This window comes from Anopheles arabiensis, chromosome 2 (assembly GCF_016920715.1).
Source record: "Anopheles arabiensis isolate DONGOLA chromosome 2, AaraD3, whole genome shotgun sequence".
NCBI classification, from domain to species: Eukaryota; Metazoa; Arthropoda; class Insecta; order Diptera; family Culicidae; genus Anopheles; species Anopheles arabiensis.
In genome coordinates this window covers 56,257,679-56,279,036 of record NC_053517.1, presented here as the reverse complement: position 1 = coordinate 56,279,036, position 21,358 = coordinate 56,257,679, and the positions used below count along the sequence as shown (strand labels likewise).

The 21,358-nt window shown below is 37.7% G+C and overlaps 1 protein-coding gene across 2 annotated transcripts; it reads right to left on the bottom strand.

Annotated features, from left to right (window-relative positions):
* Positions 1–11,160: 11,160 nt before the first annotated feature.
* LOC120894694 (scavenger receptor class B member 1) lies at positions 11,161–19,102 on the bottom strand. 2 transcript variants are annotated; one of them, XM_040297447.1, is made up of 9 exons: positions 18,704–19,102; positions 18,023–18,126; positions 14,636–14,727; positions 14,041–14,547; positions 13,662–13,927; positions 13,318–13,598; positions 13,130–13,248; positions 12,921–13,043; positions 11,161–12,844 (listed from the first exon to the last, which is right to left on the bottom strand). In XM_040297447.1, the coding sequence occupies exons 2-9, from the start codon at positions 18,063–18,065 to the stop codon at positions 12,545–12,547; spliced, it is 1,731 nt and encodes a 576-aa protein (XP_040153381.1). In that variant the 5' UTR covers positions 18,066–18,126; positions 18,704–19,102; the 3' UTR covers positions 11,161–12,544. The 2 variants fall into 2 exon arrangements, with proteins under 2 accessions (XP_040153381.1, XP_040153380.1); XM_040297446.1 differs by having other exon boundaries at positions 18,734–19,102.
* Between the last annotated feature and the right edge of the window lie 2,256 nt (positions 19,103–21,358).

The window sequence follows — 21,358 nt, the reverse complement described above, 5'->3', positions numbered from 1 at the left end:
ATTGCTCGACTTGAGGCGATTCAACGTAAGCTCACGAGATATGCCCTACGCCTACTTCCCTGGCAGGATCGCAATAATCTTCCTCCGTATGCTGCGCGGTGCCGTCTTCTAGGCCTTGAACCTCTTTCGGTCAGAAGACGCAATGCACAGTGTTCTTTCATCGCTGGATTGCTAAATGGCTCTATCGACTCATCGCCATTGTTGCATCGAGTCGATATCTATGCACCATCCCGAACACTTAGGTCTAGAGAAACTCTACGGCTCGCTCAACCCCGTTCCAGTGCTAGTCGGTCAGACCCTATGTTCCGCATGTCGGCTGTCTTCAACACTGTCTCGGATTGCTTCGACTTCGACATCTCAACTCAGTGCTTCAAGGAACGTCTCCGGCTTTTGCCGTGGCCGCAGTGAATTGCGATGCAAATCTTGTTTTTGCTATGTATTTTTTTTTTTTATTGAACTGTTACATCTTAATTAGGCCATACGGCCCGTTGAAGATTAATAAATAATAATAATAATAATAATAATAAAAGAGCACATTATCGTAACAAAAACACTATATTTCATGGCAAATTACAAATTTTCTCATTGAGCAAACATGAAGTTAATAAAAACTGGGTTATTTTTATCAAAAAATAAGCGAATTTTCCACAATTTAATCACGAATTGGTGACAAAATATATCATTTGACTCATTATCCGTGTTATTCGCATATCCGGGCGTGCCCAAATAACCAAGATACCGAAAATGCCACCAATTTCCTGTACTAAAAATCCAGTTGCATCGAACAAAGCCAAAAAACTGTCAGTTTGGTGGGTTAAACCACACATCTAGAGGCGGTACTTGAATGTTTGTAAAGTCAGTTTTTTTATGCACGGGTGATTCATTTGCTCAACATGTATCACTCCAAAATGTGTTTAATTGTGCAAAGAAAGCAATGAAGCTTGTGTGTTATAGTTCTTTTGTTGTGAAACATATTTCTGTAAGATGCGGATGCGTGTGTTTGTTTACTTGCGAATGAACTCTTCCATTTTGCTGGTCAGTGCATAGTTTATAGACTAATAATATTGCCGAAGTTATGCTGTGATGTAAGTGAATGAATTTAATCAATCGAGGAGTTAAAATCCTGTTCAGCATATTGACCTTAGCCAACCCTTGACCAAACTTTTCCACAAAGTTTTTTTTTTTATTTGGAAAAGGTGGGTAAGGTTGGGCAAGGTCAATACATCGGATCGGAACTGGCAGCTCCGATTGTTCTAAAATTTGGTAGGTTAACGACTGAATCGACCACCACAAACCCAAGTGCCACAAATCCATTAAACGACCACTAAACGGCTTCTAAACGACTCAAGTTCTCTACCTAAACGTAATATAGAAAGACTTCGTTTAGCAGACGGCAAACGACTCATGCATTCTAAAAATAGCAAAAAAGCTGATGGCGCTCTCTGTTGGTGGGATACCCGAACCAGTTGAGCTTCATCGCTTGGAGGAGAGCTTTCTCATTTCCTCTGTACTGTTGTATGGTTTTGCATTGAAGTTATGCATCGCTAGAACTAGAACGGCGATACGATTGTTTAAATACTAAACTCCAACCGAAACCATCAGCACTAAAGCAGGTGAGATTTGAGTAATGGTCGTTGGTGTTGATACCCACGTATCTTGACCACACGACCATTCATTTAGATTTTTGCTCAGAAAGTTAGAAGGCTATATAGGGCATAATAAGATGAAAGTTGTCGAAACACATTGCAAAAAAAGGAAAGCAATATAATGATGAGTTGTAATACGCCATCTATTGAGCAAACCAATGAAGCTGTGTAGCTTTAATTTTTTTTTCTATGGATATTCAATTTTCCAGTCGTTTAAGCTTAATCTGTGGCGCTTGGGTCTTAGTTAGTTAGTAAGATATAGATATTACGTAGGATTAGATAGGTTACTTTAGGCCATAAATAGTTATAGGTTAGATCTTACATAAAACTTTTCAGTGGGTTTTTGTGATAATTTTCTCACTATCACTCAAAAAACCATTCCTAGAATTATCAAAATAGAACTCCAACAATGTTATATATAACGAATATTAAAGAACAATGAGGAGAGTCTAAAATGACGGATCCATTATAAATTGTAGGAAAAATGCGATACGCGCAATAATGTAATTATTCAATAAACAAATACAGGCGTCCCCCGAGTTACGACCCCCTCGAGTTACGACGATTCGCAGATACGACGATTTTGATTTTGACAGTTAAAAGTTGGCATTGACAAGAAATGGATGTATTTTTTTGAATTTCTGGGCTAATAACCGTTATAAACACATTTCTAAAAATTCCACAACTACTCTATCTTGAATATCTATATTGTGTACGTCTTTTAAAATATAATTATTACATTATCGAACATTATTTTAAATAAAATACACGATATCATAGATTCAAACTCTTCAACTTCGGTTATAAACTTTATATTCATAGATATTCGACATACGACTTTTTCGACTTACGCCTTGCTTTGGGACATTTTTTCGGTCCCAAATACAGTCGTATCTCGGGGGACACCTGTACTACTACTACTCAGTATGAATTGCATTTTTGCTAACATATTGAAACCGCTTAAAAGCCAGAAATATTAGAATTTTTCGCACAAATCATATCAAATAAATGATACAGTGTATAAAAGTACTAAATAAAATCAAAAACTCTGATTAATGAATAGTATTGTAGACAAACAGAATCCGAACTGTCATGTGTAGGCATTAAACGTCAAATGACACATATGTACATACCTTTGCATTTATACAAATGTCAAAAAAGATGTGAACTGTCAACAAAAATAATAGAGAAGTCAATTCACGCTGAACTGTTAACAGAAAAACACGTGAATCTGTGTCTGCTGTCCTTACGTCCTTATGTCCCTACGTTCAGCTCACCTCCTACAGTATTTTATTCAAAAAACGTGAAATTCGACTTACGCGGATATTCGAGTTACGCGGATTCGCCGGGAACGCAGAAACCGCGTAACTCGGGAACCGACTGTATATCGTTTATCAAAACATATGTCATTTCGCATAGCCAACCCTAAGCTATAAATGTCATTTCCATACAATTTCAGATTGCGCCAAGATTTCGCATAAATTTTTAAGATTACAGGCGTCCCCCGAGTTACGACCCCCTCGAGTTACGACGATTCGCAGATACGACGATTTTGATTTTAACAGTTAAAAGTTGTCATTGACAAGAAATGGATGTATTTTTTTGAATTTCTGGGATAATAACCGTTATACACACATTTCCAAAGATTCTACAACTACTCTATCTTGAATATCTATATTGTGTACGTCTTTTAAAATATAATTATTACATTATCGAACATTATTTTAAATAAAATACACGATATCATAGATTCAAACTCTTCAACTTCGGTTATAAACTTTATATTCATAGATATTCGACATACGACTTTTTCGACTTAGGCCCGTGTCTGTGCTCCATCGGATGCGATTTTATCGGAAGGCCTGTAAAAAATTTATATGGGATTTGACAGATAACGTCGGACGTGCGATTTCGTCGTACGACGGAATCAAAAATTTTTGATTTCGTCGGACGCCGCATCCGATTTTATCTGTCAAACTAAATGTGTGGTGTTTTGTAGGAACAATCTCAACTTAATTTTTCATGATCGTTACATTATTCAAATCATCCAATTAATCGCAATATTATACGAAAAAGCGTTTGACAGCACGTGCGATAAAATCGCATGCGATGGAGCACAGACACGGGCCTTACGCCTTGTTTTGGGACACTTTTTCGGTCCCAAATACAGTCGTATCTCGGGGGACACCTGTATTTGTCCGAGATATATAATTTTTTTTTACAGATAAATATATCAAACCGATTCGTTTGACAGATAAATATATGCGCAATCTGAGATTGCGCATCGTCTATTGTTACGGTAATAAGGCCTTTACACATCAAACAACTAATAGGGCACCTATCGAACAGAGTCGTATTTGTTTGTATCGTTCTATTGGTGCCAGAACGCCGCTTTACCTGGCGCTCTAGCACCAATCGAACACGACATCGATCATGAAAAATGTGTGGTATTTGATGTTTGGTCTGTTTGTTTGTTTGTGTCTGACAGTGCACCTCCATATGATTATATGGGTTGGTTCGTGTCGGATGTGGTGTTCGATTGGTGCCATAGCGCAGCCTAACCCGGCGCTCTAGCAGCAATCGAACATGAAAAATGTATGGGATTTGACATGTTTGTCTTGTTTATTTGTATGTGTCTGGCAGTGCACCTCCATATGATTATATGGGTTTTTTCCAAGGACAATGTATTTAGAAGATTGATTTTTATCGCTTTTGCTGGGCGACATTGTGGGGGACATCTGTCACTCTCTGCATATAAATTTCATTACCCCACACCAGCTCCCCGATTTTTATACTGAAGCCCAAGGTGTTATAAATGACAAGGTGAAGTTGTTCAGAGCAAAATGACATTTCTCGACTTGACATTTCTCTTCCGGGGGCTCCGGTATAAAAATCGGGGAGGGCTGGTGCGGGGTAATGAAATTTGTATGCAGAGAGTGACAGATGTCCCCAACAATGTCGCCCAGCAAAAGCGATAAAAATCAACCTTCTAAATACATTATCCTTGCTGGAGCCCCAGGAAGAGATATGTCAAGTCGAGAAATGTCATTTTGCTCTGAACAACTTCACCTTGTCATTTATAACACCTTGGTTTTTTCGTGTTGGATGTGGTGTTGTGGCGTGTTACACACTTAAAACTTTTTGCCGAATCTCGGTTAATTTTACCGAGATCTGCACAACTGAGATCTCGGCAAAGATCTCGGTTAAATTTCTGTTGCCAAAATCTCGGTTAAAATGCAATTGACATTTTGTTTTGACGTTTACGTTTAACCGAGATTTTCGGTTAGAGCAATCCGAGATTTCAGCTAATTATAAAAACAATCTTTTTTTTATTTTAGTGGTTTTATTTGGATAAAAAATTAGTTTGAGTTATAAAAATAAAAACAATGATTTATTGAGCCATAGCCATAGCAGCCTGAGCCCATGTTGATTGCCGGTGTACATTTTTTTCAGCATGATGCCACCATCGTATCTGTAGTTGGACGGCAGGAAGTCACCCCCCCCCCATTATGAGAGTTGTGGTGGGATGGGAAGCGCAGGGACGGGCGCCGGTACAACACCAGATGGTGTTCAGCGTCTGGATGTAGTAAAGGTGCAGGAAGATGGGCCGCGCATGGAGCGGGCACCGGTACAGACACGGTTCTGTAAAGCGGGCAGAGTGAAACAAGCCTGAGTGAACCCTGATTAGAAGTCACGTGGTCGAGTATTTAGATATTTACCTCGTGAAGGTAACTGGAAATGAAACCTGGAAGTCCGAACGGGCCGGCAAAGTTTGGTCCAATCGGACTAGCATCCGGTAATCCTTGGATAAGGACTGCTTCGAGCGACGATCTTATGTGCACTGGCTACGTGCGTTGACAGAGCTTCCTAACCCACCCGTGTCCGATCGTACGCTACTGATGATCGGTTTCTTCATGCTGGGTGTCATATTTTCATTTATTTTTCACACTATTAATTTTATAACACAAAATCACTGCGAAAGGTTTCTGCATCGACAAAATGATGAATGACAGATAGAAAACCGAGCCTCGGCTAACTCAAATAGCATAGCCGAAATTTCGGTTATTTTGACGGATGACCTTGGTGACAGCAGTTTTAACGTACGTTATCGGTATGTTGTGTTGCCGAGTTTCGGTTGAAATATTTATTTAACTGATATTTCAGTTTTAAATGGTACTGATTATCGGCAATGGGAAATTTTCAACTGACATATCAGCAAGAATCGAAAGAGCCGACGAATGTCGGCAGTTTTTTTAACCGAGATCGTGAAATATTTTTAAGTGTGTAGAACGCCCCCATATAACAATGTGGAATTATTTCTATGGCTAACGGGGTGTGAGGTAGCGAGAAACAGGTTGCTACGAGCGAGAGGCTCTGTTAATTCAGAGAAAGGGGAATGAAATAAAGGGGGAAGCGAAGAGCAACACATAAGGAGAGCGAGAATGCCATGGCGAGGAGTAACAAAGGATGAGGAAGAAATAGAAGAAGCTATGTAGGAAGCAAACAGCAACACATACGGAGAGCGAGGATGCTATAATGAGCGGTGACAAAGAAAGAGAAAGAGTGATATAAAACAAGGAGCGTGACAACACATGGAGAGAGAGTAGCTAAAGGGATAAGAGAAGAGCCACACATACGAAGAGCAAGAATATTTGCGCTTGCTATAGCTTGCTCAATTTTAATACATGCCGCTCTTATTTAAAAAGCCGGTAGGTCTTCGCTGATGATCGTTTGAATCAATCAAAAAACTTTTTGCGAAACGGTACCGTTTGTATTTACGGCCGTTTTTTACGTAAAATCGGAAAGTTTGAATGACTACCTTTGCCCATCGACGCATTCGCCTGGAACCGAAGCCATCCGCAACCGTCACGAGCTGTTTGGAATCGGCTTCGGATGGATCCAACGAATACGACGGCTGAAGTTACCGACTAACGCAACCGGCCAGTCCTGGTCGGCTACAACAGATGACACCAAACATTACCGAGATTGCATCTACCTTTCACAACTTGCGATTATTGTGGAGTAATTCGGTAGCGATTCCGGTGTTTTTTTTTCTTTCAAATTTATACATCGCTAGTAGCTTGGCCCTAAATGGCCACATTCATGATTCTCAGATGGAGGAGAAAACAAAGACAAATTGACTTGCGAGCGCGCTAGGGTTTTACTTCTCAAGACCTTCTAGCGAACTCAAAGAATCCTTTCGATCTCCAAGACTCGCTCGGCCACTTATTTTGCGTAGAGATTGATGGCAAGAAACAAGAACGCATTGAATAGTATTTTGTTCAATCATAGCGTAGGCAGGTACGTGCAACCAAGATAGCCGAAAACATTGACGGTAGATCCAACACAACGCCGGTAAAGTATGAAAACCTAAATGATTACGCTCTTCCTCCAATATTCTCTTCAATCACAGCAAAGAAACGCAGCGAAAAAAAACGTGCGAGAGAAACGAAGATCCGCCCTCAGATTAAAAGCCACAACGCACCAAGAACAGCTGTGCACAATACACACATAAATACAAATACAGAGCGAACAGAGCGGATACAGGTATAAGCCACGCACGGCCGTGGCCCCACCCCCTTTTTACGCAAACCGCCGTTTGCATATGACGTCATATTCACCAAACCTCTTGTTTTGCTGAAATCAAGAGGTTTTGAGGTGAATTTGTGGTAAAAATTGTTATATGGGGCCGCCTTACTTGTAACACCCATAGTGCGTTCAAAAATAAGTTGTGTATTGCTTAACGGAAAGTGGGGCAAAATGGGCATTTTAAGCAATTTACTGAATATTTCTTTGAATATGCCACAAAACACGATTTTTCTTTCATATAGTCCACGCAAACAATGAGACCCCAAATTTTGAGTGATTCAGGCCGAGGGGTATGAGGAAGCTTGAGGAAGCACGGAGAAACGCGCTGCGATGAGAGTTCGCATTCTGTTTTACACGCGCGCTTCACTAACACCAATACAAATACCGTGCTTTGACGAGCCGTCTGTGAATGTGTGTGTGTGTCTTCTTTCAGCGAGCTCAACTTGGAGCTGCTCGTCACATCGTGTTGTCTCGCTTACACTACAGCATCGAACCATCGCTCCGTATGTCCCCCCCTCCTACGCGTACAACACCACCAGTACAGCGCGACGCTTTGCCGGAGTTGGTTGTGCGCGTTTCGTTCTAAGTCCCGCGTGCAGTGTTTGTGCGTTGATGCGCATTTCGTTATAAGTCTCGTGCGCCGGTGTGTTTTGGTGAAGTGTGCAGTGAATAAACAGTGTGCACAGACGCACATGCAGTGCGGGCATCGACAGGTAAGAATTTGATGAACAGAGGCAACGCAGATTGTCGACAAGTTTCCTGCAGCCTGGCTCGACCCGGTATGACGTCATTCGTGAGTATGAAGGATTCTGAATGTGTACTTTAGTGTGTACTTTATGTTTCAATAAAGTGTTTAATGTAATAAAAAATGACAGTGTTTGTGTTTAGTTTTAGAATAAGTGCATGAAAGAAAACGAAAAACGAAAGAAACAACTATCTTTACATGTGTTGGTAGCATGGCTCGAAAGAACACAAACACATTGAGAACTGCAGAGCGCACCGTGCGTTACGGGTGGGGAGGGGGAGGGCTCGCGCGAGGGTGTAACTCATTCGTCGAAGAGACACTGTATTTCGACAGCGTCACTCAAATCACTCAAAAAATACACTCATTTTGCCGGACGGGCAGTGAATAAACAGTGTGCACAGACGCACATGCAGTGCGTGGATAGACAGGTAAGAATTTACTGAACAGAGTCAACGCAGATTGTCGACAAGTTTCCCGCAGCCTGGCTCGACCCGGTATGACGTCATTCGTGAGTATGAAGGATTCTAAATGTGTACTTTAGTGTGTACTTTATGTTTCAATAAAGTGTTTAATGTAATAAAAATGACAGTGTTTGTGTTTAGTTTTAGAATAAGTGCATGAAAGAAAACGAAAAACGAAAGAAACAACTATCTTTACATGTGTTGGTAGCATGGCTCGAAAGAACACAAACACATTGAGAACTGCAGAGCGCACCGTGCGTTACGGGTGGGGAGGGGGAGGGCTCGCGCGAGGGTGTAGCTCATTCGTCGAAGGGGCACTGTATTTCGACAGCGTCACTCAAATCACTCAAAAATACACTCATTTTGCCGGACGGGTGGTCCCGATCGGCACTCATCCTGTCGGCTTCCAGGGGTAGGCAACCTCTTTTGTCGCACACAACAGCGGTCACCTTGAAAAACTTGAAATGTGTTTTTGATCCCTTTCAGCATCTAGCTAATAAACTAGCCGTCTCATTCATATTTCATACTCTTCCTTTCAAGCCTTACTAAAACCTCGGAACGATTCGAATGAACATATTTAACCTTGTTTTCGATAGTCCAACATAATTCTTTCTTTATTGATTAGTATTATGTTTTTCGATGTTTTATTTTTCATCCATACAATTTCATAACTGCATATCCATAAAAAAACGTTCCTTTAAAATATACCATTTTTACACCACCATATTCGCTATTTGTACATTTACATTGAAATATTCTACTAACACAAATCTTTAATTTGATTGACTAAAGCTGCATTATTTATCACGCACTATTATTCCTTTGTAACAATTGAAAAATATTTTGTAAAAATTTACCATCCTCATTGAAACGAGTGTATTTACCTAACTATCATAATAGTATCACAATGATTCTTAAATAATGAGTGTTCGAACTTCTTCGATGTGTCACAGGATTTCAAATCAAGTAATTTGCAATAAAAGTGCTGTAGAAATTAAACTTTGATTTTTTTAAGAACCTCGTGATGTTTTATGAGTTCGGGGTAATAACATACACGTTGTTGATGTCGTAGTGCAAAATAATGACACATACAGTAGAACGTCGATTATCCGGGGACGGATTAACCGGCGGGCGGCTTAACCGTGAGCATAAATGTGACAGCTGTTCATACGTACGGCGAAAGTTTGCAGCGATAGTCAAGTGGGTAACCAGTTCTCTTGTGCATTTCTGTAATGTCTAGTGGTATTTTCGAAATTGATTTTTGTTCATGAACAGTTGTTAAACCTGTAGTTATTGATTAAAATAATAATCTTTTAACGATTAATCGATTGATTCCAGGCGAATTAATCATAAAACTAGTGAATTTCATAATTTTTATATGCGTTTGACATTTCTCGGACCATTATCCGTGCAAATCGATTAACCGGCAACCGTCCGGTCCCGAGCTGCCCGGATAATCGACGCTCTACTGTATGTAATTGTAATGTCCTGCTATTGAAACATTTTTTTGTTTTACATCTTCTACCCTACTATATCTTCTCTGCAGCAACATTTCTCCTCATATTTGACTATACATATTTTAATAGTGTCCTTCATAGTCCTACCTTGTTATCAAATCACCCCTCCCTCCGTCTTTAATTTTCTTCGTTAAATCTTTTTCTAAACACCTGTCTCAAATGACTAAAGATAGACGTTTGTCAAATAATTTCTTCAAAAACTTTGAACACCCCATTATAAATCTACACCTTACGTCAGATGTTGAAGTACGTCAGATGTTGTTCAGAAGAAATAATAAAAAATGATGTAGAATCGGATAGGATGTAAGAAATACTTACATAGTGAATAGTTAGTCCTACTACATGTAATTGCGCATTAATTACGATTTCCTAATAACGATCCTAAAACAAGAGTTTATACACCTTAAACTCATAATACATCACGTGATTCTTAAACATAAATTCTATAGCCCTTGAACCGACCGCTCCATAGCTGGATGAAGGTCAATAAATTATTACGAGTTGGCCCGTTCAGTGTACATTGACAAGTCTTCATTTGTCAGCTAGGGAATCCAAAGATTCAAACAAAATTGGGAAGCAACCCTTACTCCATATCTACCAGTCCGCCAATCCAACGAAATCGCTATACATTTTGGCTTGATAGTTGGATGCAAAACTCCATACCTTTTTTGAACTCTTCCCCAGAGCGTTTCGCATACAACGAACAGATTCAGAACAGATTGACAATTCACGACTTGACATAACAATTCTAGGGGCTCGGATATTAGAGTCGGGGAGGATAGGAGAACGATAACATTCGTCATGATATGCGGTAGGCAAACGCGATAAGACTTCACCTTCTTAATACATAATCCTTGCTCTCTAACCTGAGACCTCTCCAATTCGAAATCCCCCTCTTATTTGATCATTTCCCATTCCATCATAGTATCTTCATTTTTAGTAGATTTTTGCCCATCGAATTTAGAAAACCTCTGAAATCTGTGTTTTTCTTACCATACACAAACGGTTCTGCCATTGCCATTGAATAATGTACAGCAATTATCCGCGGTACGTGATACTCGATATACGCGAATTCGCAGTTCGCGATTCCTCTAAATTTGCCAGCTCTGTGTGTTTGCGATTATTTTAATTCATTGAAATATTTTATGCTCTTTTTGGATTTCCTTAATGTTCTTAAAGCATTTTGCATTAAATTTGTGCAAAAGATACCTGTTTTACAACAAAAAACATTAATGCATAAATTTGTGGCGATATATTTCAACCCTCGAACCGGTAGTGTAAACTATTTTCCATAGGAATCCGCTATACGCGAAAACTTAAGATACGCTATTGTGCTCGGTCCCGTACGATAGCGTTTATCGGATAATGACTGTATAGGGATTCAAATGCGGACCGGAGGCAATCGCGTATCTCGAATATTCGGGTACATGGAATTTAGAAGTTTGCAGTCAAACTATAGAGAATTTTCGTGTAATTTTTCTTTAAGTAGTTGGTTTTAGCCACTACATTAGTTATTAGATTTGATTCTAACGGAAGATAACACTCTTGTACCTTTTAAAATGATTCTTGAAATTCCACCGAAAGGTAATTTATAGGAATATTGATTTGCATTTGGCTATTGATGTGTCAAATCAGTACAATTTGCTCGAAGAACTGTGAATATCACGTATAACGAATTTGCGTATATCGAGTATGGCGTATATCGGGGAATACCTGCATCCTCTTATTGAAAATCGTGTTCGCAGTTTCCTATAGCATCAATCAAGGTTGCATACTAAATATTCTATCCCTAAATATTTCTAGCATTTATGAACTTGTCTTTCACTTTCAACGTCTCTAACAAAGTCTATTTAATACAAAGGTCGATTCATCCAGAACATATGATCAAAAAGCGTGGGAAAGTTTTGACAACTAGATGGAAAAGCTTCAATAGTTTCATCGCAGCATGCATTGAGGTTTTAGTTGTTGTGCATACAGTGGTCTGAATGCTTTTTTGGTCATTTTTACAATGTTTGTTCATAATGTTTGTACTTAAAAAACTACTTCATGCCACGTACATGAGAAGGAAATTTTTAGTTACACTAGGATTTGTAGAGAAAATGCGCAATTGGCCCTAAACAGTGTTTGGCTATGTGGAATCGTTTGTGAACACCTTTTCATATAACTGTCAAAAACAAGCTTTGAAAATGGTGGACCAAAATCAAGCGATCCATCGACCTCTCAATTTTATATACTTAGGTCTCTAATTTGAAAACCCATCTTATTTGACAATCCCATCGGCTTTCAAGTAAGAGAGAGTTGGCTATATTCCCCTATATGCTTGCAAACCTCCATAGTAACGTTGATAACTTTCCCGAACTATCTGAATCATTTCACCGAGTAGATTAATTAGTACATTATTTGACTCAAAACCCTTTAAACCATATGGAGGAATTGGTTACTGTCCCTTGTTAGAACCGTGGGCGCAGGTAGTAATCTATTCTATAAGAATAGAAATTCAGTCCTTTTCCATCACAACTATTTCGTATTACACATAGAATCGCAGAGCAGTAAGCCTTCACGATCACATCAAAATCATGGAAAACATCATGCGACATTTTCAATAAGTAGCGGCTCGCGACGTATAACTTCAGTTTCTCCATATTTCTCTAATTCTTTTCTCAACGGATATGGGATTATATTTACAGTAGAGTATCTGATAGACTTCCTTGGATCATATTCGAATGTAGTCGCATCAGATGAGCAGAGCAATACTAACGCCGCAGTTGCAATTAAAGAGGCTCCCAGCAATGCTAGTACGCAAACGAATCCTGTTTGCAAATAAGGTGCAATACCGAATAGTAAGTTGAGCAGAAGTATTAACTCTGGCGTGAGCTTTTCTAAAGACTGAAAGGACATATGAATTTACATGGTTAATGAAATTAAATGTAATATATCAAAGCTTGTTTGTCTACTGTCTTACCATTTCAGCCCATATCAACGGAATCACAGTATTGTGGAATGGTCTTAGCTCTGAATTGAAGCTTACGTTTGTTAATAGGCTGATCTGTACACGAATGTTTGCTTTCATAGGAATACCAAGTTGCTGTCAAATGATAGAGATGGTGCAATAGTTAGTGGAAAACGTACAGCTGAGTTTAGTTGCATCATTTTGTTATTGTTATAACTAACCGGTTGCATAATGATAACAGCGTCATGTTTTTCCTTGTTTGGGCTTAACCCATCAATCGCTTGCGAAAGAGATGGATCCCCTTTGTAGAAATGCGGTAAGGAGACCGCTACGGGTATGTCTGAAACATTTTGAAAGCAACATGTTAAATAGAACTAATCTTTCTATGGTATATCATTAATTTACTCACTGTACCAGCAGGGACTCAAATCCCCTAGTCCTTTTGGTAAACATCGATTGTTTTTACAGTAGCACGATGTGTACGGATCATCCATAGAGCTTTCGAATGCATTTTCCTTAATTGAGAACCAGTATGCCTTGATGCCATCCACTTCGCCTTCGCGTTCGAATGCTATCGGTAAGGTGCGACAGAAAGCTTTACGATACACCTTAAATACTTCTGTTTTAGAAATGTTTCGAGGAAAAACTGAGCCATCATATGAACCTTGTAAGGTATTACATGGTGTGTTTCTAAAAAAAAAAATATATATACAATTCAATTGCTCTATTTATTTAAGCAAATGTTTGCTTTACCGTCTATTCGCATCCCAATGATCCTTTGCGACATAACCCCAATGAGCTAGACCAGGAGATCCATTCCAAACGTCAATTGAATAGTCACGGATCAGTTCTTCGGTTGTTGAACGCGATATTAAATCATGATAATATTCTTCTTCTAAGCCTACGATCAGATCATCCGAGATATCTTCAGGTAATATGTCGATTTCCGCATCGTGTCGTTGGTTATGTACCGATTGGGGTAAATTTATGGTGACCGTATCGAATCCATCGTCAAACATCTACAACCATAGAATGAAAAGCCTAAGTATAGTTTGAAAAGGTCAATATCAGCGTTAAATATTCCGTTTGATACAGAATCAAAGATAGGGCTCTATTAAATGGCGTAACTTACCCGATCTAATACGCCTAATTTTTGAAAATGAATTATATCTGGCAGCAAGGTTGAAGCAATCCTTACCAGAGGATCATCGTAGCCCCAGAGGAGATCATGAGTGGTAATGTTTAGAATAGGCGACATGCCGAGAGGCTTGAGAGCAGCGGCTACTGCAAATGCGGCAAACGTAGACATGCGATAGGCAGCGCTTGACACACCTAACAACGCTATGTTCGGTATCATAATACGATCTTGCTTCGGATCACCCACCGATCGTTCCGGTACAAACACCTGTCTTCGCACGGGTACAAAGCTAAGCGTACCATTCTGGTTGAAGGTAGAGTTGCGGTGTTCCAAAAATTCCTGGTATACGTACGGCCCTATTTCCTGTACACGTAAGCGCTCCTCGCCCCGCATGAAGGCCACCGGGTTGGTAACATTGAACACGTAAATACTGATGAAAACCTCTAACGGTGGCTTCTTCCATAAGCGGTTTAAATAGGATCCTTCATACATGGACAGTTTCTAAACATATGTATATACAGAAACATGCAATATTAACATTAAATAAAGGTAAGACTCAGTACTAGAAATTACACATTTTAACACATACGTCTTCGACAATTACTTCGGTGGGATCTATCACAATGACTGCATACGCTAGTGTCAAGAACAACACTCCAAGGCAACATAGCTTAACAACACCTATGAAACATTATTACAAATTGTCGATCAAGGAAAGAGAAAAGAAAAAAGAAAAAGATTACAATAGCCTTTTTAATAATTTAACTAATCAAAATGTGCACTCATTTCAATCCACTTAAAAAAAACACAATTGCTGATTCACCGAATAACAAGTATAGCTTCTCAATGTCATTATTCAAGGCAAGTGTTTGTTTGTGTTGACTCCATAGGTTTAATGCCCTAAGACCGGCAGAAATGGGAAATCAACCGAATGCGTGTCAACCAATGTATGACGAAGTGGGGCAAGATGATCTTGGTCACGTTTCAAACAAGTGACTGAGGCCTTTAACTTCATTGAACTGAACAATCCTCATCTTCAGCCGGGTAAGTCAAAGGCTTTCTACAGTAAACATAAAGTTGAATGTTTCGTACCCTTGAGACCAAGTGAACCGTATAAACAATCCATATGAACCCTTTTCACCTCACATAACGTTCCGTCTACGTAATGATGCTGATTATATATATTCCCATCTTCCATTTATCAGGTGAATAGTAAACATTTTCATTTACACTTTTATTTTATTAACTATGATTTACTATTGATTTATTTATGCACACAACTAGCATATCGATCTGCAATGTTTTTTTAACTAACTGCCTGAAGATGTTAGCACTGTACTGAAGATAAAAGTACTACATCGCAAACCTGTGGTTATGATTTTTGCATATTTTCCAGCCACAAGCTGGAATATGATTCCCATGAACTGTAACAGGACGTTCCCTGCAAATCAATCTAACGCATCAGTTGTCTGCATGTATAATCAGTGTTACCATGAAGCGCTATGAATCCAATATCAAAAAGAGTTGTGTTGGTACTAATATTCCTGAAGGAACTACCTGCTATAAACATTTTAAGTGCACGTTTCCCTCAAACTTATAATATAGTATGATGATCAAACTTCTTATATCGTAAATTGCACATTTAAAACCTGTAAACATATGCGACTGAAAATAACTGTAATTGTATTACTACCGGTATTCCATACCACATCATTACACTGACTGAAACAGCCACTCTACAACGAAACAGAAAAATTTCCTGCATTCAAATGTACCACATGTTTCGTATACTATGCCTTCCGATCAAGATACAAGGAACTAGATAATCATTTCACTTCCGCAACTGACCTGACACATGACGGTTAATCATAGACGACGAACCCGACCTTAGCATCAGTTTAGTTATGTGACCTATTTGAGTTTTTCTCAATGAATTGTGGTTAACTCTTTGTTTATATGAGTAATCAAACGATACAAGCTTGTTGTTGTCGGTGTCGAACACGTTGCAATAGCTCGTTTTTGCACGTGAATAGCTCTTGAGTGATCAACCCCGTAATCGAAACAGAATTAAACGACTATAAGTTTACCATCTATCGCATGCTTTTGTCCTATATCCTGTAGTACAAAACTCTTCGTACGGCGTTAACAATGAACTACTAAACCGGTTACTTTCACAGTGGTCTGGATCGATGGCAAAATGTCTGATATCTTGCACGTTTTATTATCCGCCCCTTTGCACAACTTTCTTGTTATTTTCTTGTATGTATGAAATACAATGCTAATTAGACTATATCACATTTTAATAGCTAGCTTCACTCAGTTCATGATTAAAGCGCAAGATACGTACGCTAAATCAAGATTTACACGAAGTGCGAAATTTTGCTGCCTATATCAAGTAAAAATAACACTTGCTTATTATTTTAAATGGCTTGAAAAATCCTTGCTCAGATTCTTTTCAACAAATGTTTTTAAAAACAATAGGTACCTAGAAGACCATATCCATCAGTAGTATGTTCATCATAAATAGTTTTAAATGATCCATCTTGAAAGACTTTCATATCCCATACTTTCGAACTAATTATAACACAAAAGAGACAAAACATATCTTATGATTGCCTTGATTTTCATAGTACTAATTGATTATTCTCAGATATTAGCTCCTTCCTTCTTTGTAAGATTGATAAGAGTGTGGAGTCATATCAGTTTGTGAGATAGACGGTGAGAAAAGATAAATCTTGTAATTAATTCAATGATTCTTAGGCATCCGTATTCTCATCATACATTCCCATTTAATTGAGGTACTGATATCTCACGAGATAAAACTTTCGTACTCGAACTGATTTAAAATGCTTACGAAAGCAATATAATACACATTCAGAGCTATTATCGATAACTGTAGGTGTGTATGGCGTTAGTGTAGTATTGCACAACGGTCAGAAGGACAAGGCGTCTAGAGTTTCAAGGATTTTTAGACTTACATGCACTGACTGACATACACACTAAGCTGAACTTAACGATCAGATATATATAGTCCCATGATGCTAGACTTTTAAGTTTCTTACATTATGCAAGTGAGATCGTTGGCTTAGTATAATATGGAAACAATAATGAAGCAAACTAATTTTCATACACTTTTTACTAATTCTGAAAAAGATCTAATCCTTTGCGATAATATAAAATAGATGAATTAAACATTCAAACACCTCATTCGTTTTATTCCACAAATCATTCAAAACAAATTCTAACAATAAGCTTTACGGAGAGTGTCCAATATCTATTCTACAATCGCTTAACATAGAACGAAATGTGCTTTACTCTTATCCCTCTCGTTTAAGACAACAGTAAATCAAACACTTGATACTAGACAAAACTTGACTACTACACAAAGCTGCAAATCTTTGTGGCGAACACTGTAGACTGTGTAATTAAATTTTACGTTTTGTTTAGTAATGTGACAATATCTAGTTTTTTTCCGGGAGACAAGGCTTTGCATTTCGTTAACCTTTGACCATCATTAATATTGCCAAGAACATATAGCAATGTGAGTAAATGTAGGTGCGTCCTCCACTGTAACCATTCTCAAGTAACATTGAGTTTGGTCGTTTTTATAAATTTATTAAAACAGTCTTTCTAAATTATCCCTTTATCTTTGCTCTCGCATATCACACAAGTGAGCCAAATCCCAGAGGTCAGATACTCAGAAGAAACACAGGGTAATAAACACACACGATTAACATACGTGACGTCTTTCGCTGTACTTACTATAAACACTGAGGATTTTTTAGCGGACTATTCAGTGCAAAAAAATAACTTCACGTTAAATATGTAAGTGCTTTAAAATAAGGTGAAACGTTTTTAATCTAACTATACACCCTTTCAACATTTTACACTAGACTTTGAATAAAAAAATGTCACCCATTACATTTTTAACTGAATAAGGCACGTGAAACAAAAAAACACAGAAAAAGTTACTTACGTTTTTTTTTCGAGACGATTGCGAATGCTGGCGTTGTTGTCATTTTAAATCGTTTTCCAATGGAGATTGTCGTATTTAAACCATTTAACAATTGCAATGTTTTTCTTAAATAAAAAAAAACAAAGAAAATAGGCATGCACTCAACAATGTACCAGTTTTGCTATAACCAAACTTAAACCGTTAATAAATTATGTTTTGGATCAGAAATTATATCAGAGTTTGTTTATCAATAATTATCATATCATTAATTTAAATGTAAGCACCCACACGTTTCCAATGGGGTTTCCATATTTTCGCATTCTAAGAAAAATCACCAAGAATTTTGAAATCGAACCAACAGTTCAACTGTAGTGTAATGAATTCTTGTAGTAGTATGTAACCCATCTACTAATTTTTGTAAAATAAATGTTTTTGTTTTTGTGTTTTGATTGATCTGGTCATAGTTAAAGAAATATTTAAAAAAAATCTTCAATATTGCTAGATTGCATAAAAAGAAAAAGAATTTGTTTTTTTGTTTGTTATGCTATATTTGTATGAGTTTCGTTCGCTGTTCAGGCAAATAGAACATATTATACTAACTTTTAAATATTACTAATAACAATATTTTGTGTTTAATCATTGAAATATATTGAATACTAATGAAAAAGAATTAATTGCTGCCAAGGCTAGAAGTTGCATTACTTGAGTACTTAGCTACTATTAGGGACTCACTTTGCACCTTTCACTTTATCACTTTTAACATTCACTATAAATTAAGATCAATTTTTTACACAGTTTTCAAAGTTTATATGAAGGTCTAATACACATTTCACTTGAACTCAACTATCACTCAACACCACTTCTACTCATTAGATAACGGACTACATTTGAAGCACATTAAACATCATTGGATACACTTTTTATCAATATATCAATGCACATACGATTAACGCTTCTGGAAATTATCTTAGTTTTTGTAATGATTCAAAAATTACTTTTGCATCATGTTCAACGAGCTAGAGATCTTTGCTGATAGTGGTGTTATTACAAACCCCTGCAACAGAAGATCTTGTATGCTGGAGAGTAATAGTGCAAATAGGATCAGAGCAAATGTTCTGATCTTTATATAAGCTCCAAATGCAGCTACTACGTGTCGCCTCCACCTCACTGCGCTGATCGTTACCTTCCATCGTTCTTTCGTTATTCGTTCGTTTACTTGTTCGTACGTTCGTCAGCACACGAGATCGCGACTAAAAGCCGATGCTCATCCGTTAGCTGATTAGTATCTTTAGCTTGTGCTACTCAAGAAAAAAACTAAAATCAAATATTATTCTGTTTTAAATTTTTTAACAATTTATTATTAATTTAACCGAAAAGTAATTTTAAAATAAAAGTAAAAAAAAAGTTAAAAAGCTGAATATAGCCAACTATAATTTTCAACGCAAAGAGAATGTCGGACGAGAAGATCTTTCACATCTGTTATTGTTTTTTTTTTTCTAAATGCATGTACCGGCACATTTATTGAGTTTTTTTTAACGGAATATTATTATCCTACATCTTGTATAGAAATTTACAAATAAAAGTAAATCAAACTTTTGATGGTACATCTAGGATTAAATGAGCGAAAGAGTCTTCTTTGCGGTCATAATTAATGTGTCGAGCAATATGGGTTACATATATAAAATGACAAAAGTATGATTTGTCCAAAATGAGTTCCGTTGAACTTAAAAGAACAACGCTCAAACATACGAATGATAAATTATCATTTATTTTGTTCGTGTTTAGAGAACAATTTGTTGACTAAGTCTACTTTTAAACACGATGAGGAAATATTAATGATTTTCAACCTTTATTGATGTACCATTTCAAGTCTTTCAGTCTTAATTATTTTGATTGCAAGTGAATTTGTTTGCCAAGAAATGGCCAATTTTTTTCCATAATGTCTTTAATCGTTCCTAACAATATAAATTTATGGGTAACATTCATAACATTGTCATAACATACCAAACATTCCCTGAGATATATATATATATATATATATATATATATATATATATATATATATATATATATATATATATATATATATATATACATATATATATATAGTATATATATATATATGTAGTATAGTGTATATATATATATATACACTATTCTGCTATTCTGCTGATTAGTATGTGCAGTGCTCAAATATTAAAAAGTACCAAAGATATAGGTAATCCGTAAAGGTTGGTAAGAACACAACAATTGCAATACAATTTAGAACACAAGATACAATACTAAATATCTCAAGGGGATAAATAATTCATCAACATTGAACAAGTTTTGCAGCACAAACATGCCCTCAGTTCACCTGCATTGACCCTGCTCTCATGAGTCGCGTGCATCTGCGCGTGTACGTGCCCTCGAGATGCAAGCGCACACGTTGAAACACATCCAGCGCTGTCCTACTGACGGTTCGTTGGTCATGAACGTTGTCCACCCGAGCCGGAATGAATGGATAGATATGATGGAGATTGATTCCATTGAGCTCTGTGGATGCAGATTTTGTTGATAGCATTTACAAACACACTCACAATCACACCCACACACCCACACACACACACACACACACAAACACACACACACACACACACACACACACACACACACACACACACACACACACACACACACACACACACACACACACACACATACACACACACACACACACACACACACACACACACACACACACACACACACACACACACACACACACACACACACACACACACACACACACACACACACACACACACACACACACACACACACACACACACACATAAATAATTACTTATTTATTTTGTTTTTATTATTATATATATATACATATATATATATATATATATATATGTATATATATATATATATATAATCATGTATCATGTAATCATGTATCATGTATATTTATAATCACTTACTTGCTTACATGCACTTTAATGGTTGTGTCTTTTGCCTTGCATGCTTCGATGGCACACGGACTCGTATTTGCCATTGCATAACAGCTCGTAGTTCTCCTTACTCTCGATTTACGAGCACTCGAGACCGTGAAAATAACGAATGAAGATCAAAGTCGCCCAGTTTTCTACCTGCACCTGCACTTCGGCTCATGTTTGTTACGCGGGTTGTTGCGGCTCCTCTACATGTGTTCATGTGTAACTCTCGCATAGTCTGATCTTTCCATTCATTGACTAAATCTGAGCAGACGCAACACTTGACACTGCCATGCCAACGACATCGTCAACAGTATCATAACATTAGTGCTGGAATGCGGATGACTGCTTTCGGTCGATCTACCTCGAGGTC

Excerpts from the sequence above, each read along its gene's own strand:
- LOC120894694 (XM_040297447.1), bottom strand. The coding sequence starts at position 18,065 with ATGACAACAACGCCAGCATTCGCAATCGTCTCGAAAAAAAAAC. Across the intron at positions 14,548-14,635 it reads CCGAAGTAATTGTCGAAGAC|AAACTGTCCATGTATGAAGG; the intron begins GTATGTGTTAAA and ends ACATATGTTTAG. Across the intron at positions 13,249-13,317 it reads TTTGAGTCCCTGCTGGTACA|ACATACCCGTAGCGGTCTCC; the intron begins GTGAGTAAATTA and ends AAAATGTTTCAG.